Here is a 4315-nt window from a genome sequence, read left to right on the forward strand (position 1 = left end):
ATGGTGAGGAATAATAAAGAAAGGGTTACCAAATGATCACTAACAGAATGGAGTGATGAAGTTGGGTTAGTTATTATCTTTGTTCAGTCCTTTTCTGAACAGCAAAATCTGACCTAATGCTCCAAATGCAGCGCCAACTCAAGTGTCCTGTTTTTTAACTTGAAGCACAGTGGGTGGGGAAGTGAAAGCAGATTCATATATTGTCCATTGCGTGCCTTCCAAATCACTCTTCCTCCACATCTTATCTTTAAATTTCTTTTCAACCAAACACAAGTATACTACCACCTCACTTGGCAAGACATGAAGATGAGATCCTACTTGATTTCATTCTTTTGGCTCTAACCACAATTGATCCTATCACCACAGAAATTATATTGGGCTCAACCCCCAATATCTGGTTTTAAACACATCATTTGTGATTTTACTACCAGTCAAATTTTGGTTTTCATCCCTCTACTTTTGTAATATCATAGGTTGGCCCAAATAGTTAACTTCATTAACTATTTCAATTACATAAATTTTTTTATTGAAATGGTTATGATAATGATTATGTGAAATTAAATCCCAAAATTGAGTATAATTGGATCAAATCCACCTTTACTTTCCGCAAATCTTTCAAAGATTTTGGCTAAGCTGCGTAGTATTTAACATATTCAACCAATACATTCAAAATTATGAACAAGTGTTGACATTCAATGCTGTTATTGTATAAATTATAAATTAATTATCTGTCCTTAAGGCATGGCCAGCAAAATCCATACTGCCAGAATTCTTTGTTCATTTGAGTTCTTATTTGGCAATAATAAGTAATGTGAATTGAACCAACATTGCAATTTGCAAGGCAGTAAAATATGAATATATCATATGAATATATCATTAAAATGAAGATGACAGAAAAAGGAGATGAATCATTAAAAGCTGTCCATTTTCACAGGGAAGTGATGGGATTATTCTGGAAAACGTTAGAAGAAAATTCACATTCCAATAAGAAATTTCCATACAAACAAACAAAAATTCAAGTTTGATGATTTAATTATTCCATTGACATGATGATGTGCCAAATACCAATAATACCTTTGGATTTCCAGAAATAAGATAAGACAATCTCTCTCTACCCTCTACCCTACAAAATATGACGAAGTAAAAGCAAAGCAAAGCAGACTCCTCTCATCTCAATTATTTATTGGAATTCCCTCTTAATTTGGCTCTATTTATGTATGTTTTGGACTTTGATCAAACTAAACTACTGTTGTTTAGCCTTTAAATTACATAAACCCAAACCTTGCGTGAGAATGAAACGAAGTAATACGTTATTCAGTTATTGCGAAAGCAGGTTCAAATTACAAAAAAAAAAAAAAAACATACATTTTGAATCACCTCATCATGCACGGATTCGTCAATTGTATGCTTTGCAGCAAAAACAAGATTAACAACCTATGAAATGGACATTAGCCATGTCCTCATCTTACATACAAAATGAACACAACTTTAACAATTCAAAGAAGCTTTGGATATGGTTGAAATCACCAAAAACAAGTTACCCACAAGTAAAATACACATGGATTTGGGGTGGGGTGCAAGCAACTGAAACTTGGAAGCCTCGACTTTGCTTCATTGCCAACCATTTCAATGTTCATGATATACTACTGAATGTCACCTACAGCCTGAGAATCGAGCATATACATCACCTTGAGAAGTTTCTCCGGCTGATCGGTTCCTCCTCAAACCGAAACCACCGTTCTTATCTTCACCATATCTTTTGCTGCTCCCTGATTTTGTTCCAATTCCAACAAGGTCATAGCCACACTCTCCCTCAACACCACTCATGCTCATGCCCATTAGTTCCATCAGGTTGCTTCTGAACCCCAAATCTGAATACACTCTGCGCGAGTCCCTTAAGTTTTTCCTGCCAAATTTACCATCCATGGCATCCTCGGCGTTCCTACACTCAACAGGACGCCCCATTGTTTCCACCATCATACATGGATTGTTAAAACCATTCCATAGATGTAGAGGAACCAATTTGCTCAACCCTGTTAACCAACCAACCACCTCTTTCATTGCCGGCCGCCGCTCCCTGCAGGACCTCACACATTTAGCTGCTATGACAGCCAACTGCTTCCTAACAATAGGATCCGCAGGAGGTGTAATCCTTTGATCATATACTGCAACAATCTTCCCTTTCTTTATAAGAGGAATTGCCCAATCCACAATGGAAGGTGGTGAATGTGCAATGTCAATAGCTTTTCTACCACTAATAATCTCTAACAACAAGATCCCAAAGCTAAAAACATCAGTTTTTGTACTAAGATTATCAGGGGTCACATAACATGGATCAAGATACCCAATGGTTCCAGCTGGAGGGGTTGATCTAAGCCTATAATCATCAACACCACACCTGAGTGCCAACCCAAAATCACCCAACCTGGCATTGAAATTCCTATCGATTAACACATTTGCAGATTTAACATCTCTATGAATAATGGGGGGTTTTTGTGAGTGAAGTGTCTCTAAGGCTTTGGCAACTTGCAAGGCTAATCGAATTCTTCGACCCCAATTCAAAGGCCTTGAAGAAGAGGAAGAGGAAGAGTGAAGAGCATCATATAAGGTGCCATTACTCATAAATTCCACCACCAATAAACGATCTTTAGCGTCATTACTAAAGCCAAGAAGATTCACCAACCCGGAACTTTGAATGTTGGACAAGATTTCGATCTCGTTATCAGCTTCCGGGTTGGTTTCTTGGTTTCTTAAAGATGGTTTCTTGATGGCAACGTGGCGTCCCCTGAGAACAGCCTTGTAGACGGAGCCGTGGCTACCTTTGCCTAGAAGCCTTTGGTCGGAGAACCCATTGGTGGCGGCTTCAAGGTCAGAGTAATCGAACTGTTGGATCTTGATGGGTTTTTCCTGCTTGTTGGTGACACCTTTGGTTGTGGAGGTGGAGATTATGGACACTGCTGAGTCTGCTTTGCAAGAAAGATAACCCATCAAAAACCAAACCACAAAAAGTTCCTTTCTTTCTTTCTGAGTCTTGTTTGTGAAGTGGGAATTTTGACAGGCTACAGGAAATATGAATCAGGAGTGAACAATTATATCATTTCATTACTGGGCTGCAAATGCATCAAAGACTGAAGAGGAAAAATTGAAGTTTTTTTTTTTTTTTTCTTTTCCTGTCTTTCTATCTTGGAAAGGAAAGGGGCTTTTGGAAAGATATGAAGTGGCAGTGTTTCTTTATTGTTTACTTTTTCATTTTCATGTTGGGTTGGAAAAGAGAGGTTACATTTAGGGATATGGCAATGGCATCAAGCCTAGGTCTACAGCTGATCATCGAAGAGAGAGGCCCACCCAATTGGAATCCCGAGGGGTTTTGAACACATCAATTGTGCCATGAAATGTGTAACTAAAAAGTATTCACCCTCCAACACCAACACATCAAAATCTTGCAACTCATTTTGCTAAAATCAACTAATCTCTACTAATTTGGATGATATATGATTGATGTGGTTTACGTTCACTCTCCTTTTGCGGTTTTACCTTTCAATATAAGTTTGCAAATGGACAACACACACAACAAAAAACATGTTTGCTTGATTGACACTGAAGGTTAGATAAGATGTGTATAACTTTTGAGCTAACTAAATAAATTATTCAATTTCTACCGTTCATTGTCTTTTTTTCTTCTTACTATTTCTGTTCTTACAAAAAAATTAGTTAACCCACTTACCATCCAAGCTCTATTATAAATAACCTGAGGTTGCTTTCCTTTGGCTGCTAAATCACTCCATGTTTAGACCAACACCAACCATATTTGAAAGGCGCAGCGCACCCAGCTCACTGTACTCTGCGGAGTTGACTTCATTTCATCAGTATGATGAACTGCCTTCAAGCTCTAAATTTTGGCATTACATCACATTGTACTACATTTCATATCAGTGTTCCTTTTCATCTTTTGCGGTTAACAAACAAAACTGAAATTGAATTAGCAATTTAGAAGCAAGTGCGGGTTGCAAATGTGAAAATGCAGTGCATCCACCCAGCAATTGTAGGCCACTAGGAAAGGAAATAGCGTTTTCATGTTGCCCTAACATACACGAAACAACAGACTCCAACTCATTGCCTAATGGGGCATGAAGAAATAAATGATACAAACCTATCCTACCCACTGTTTAATTCTGTGCCCTTTTTTTAAATATATATATATATTGTAGTATCTAAAGTACAGAGACATGTTGAAGAGGACAAAGTTGGGGAGTTGCTTCCTTCACATTAAAAGCTTGGTCGTAATTAATGTTTCAAATTTGTTTATTATTATTCA

The 4315-nt window shown here is 37.6% G+C and overlaps 1 protein-coding gene across 1 annotated transcript; it reads right to left on the reverse strand.

The window, feature by feature from the left end:
* Positions 1–1293: 1293 nt before the first annotated feature.
* LOC107911847 (serine/threonine-protein kinase-like protein At3g51990) lies at positions 1294–3660 on the reverse strand. The gene has a single exon (XM_016839798.2). The coding sequence runs from the start codon at positions 2986–2988 to the stop codon at positions 1654–1656; it is 1335 nt and encodes a 444-aa protein (XP_016695287.1). The 5' UTR covers positions 2989–3660; the 3' UTR covers positions 1294–1653.
* Positions 3661–4315: the final 655 nt, after the last annotated feature.

Source organism: Gossypium hirsutum, chromosome A11 (assembly GCF_007990345.1).
Source record: "Gossypium hirsutum isolate 1008001.06 chromosome A11, Gossypium_hirsutum_v2.1, whole genome shotgun sequence".
Taxonomy (NCBI): Eukaryota; Viridiplantae; Streptophyta; class Magnoliopsida; order Malvales; family Malvaceae; genus Gossypium; species Gossypium hirsutum.

Bases quoted from the DNA above. Each gene is read 5' to 3' on its own strand.
- LOC107911847 (XM_016839798.2), bottom strand. From the start codon at position 2,988: ATGGGTTATCTTTCTTGCAAAGCAGACTCAGCAGTGTCCATAATCTCC.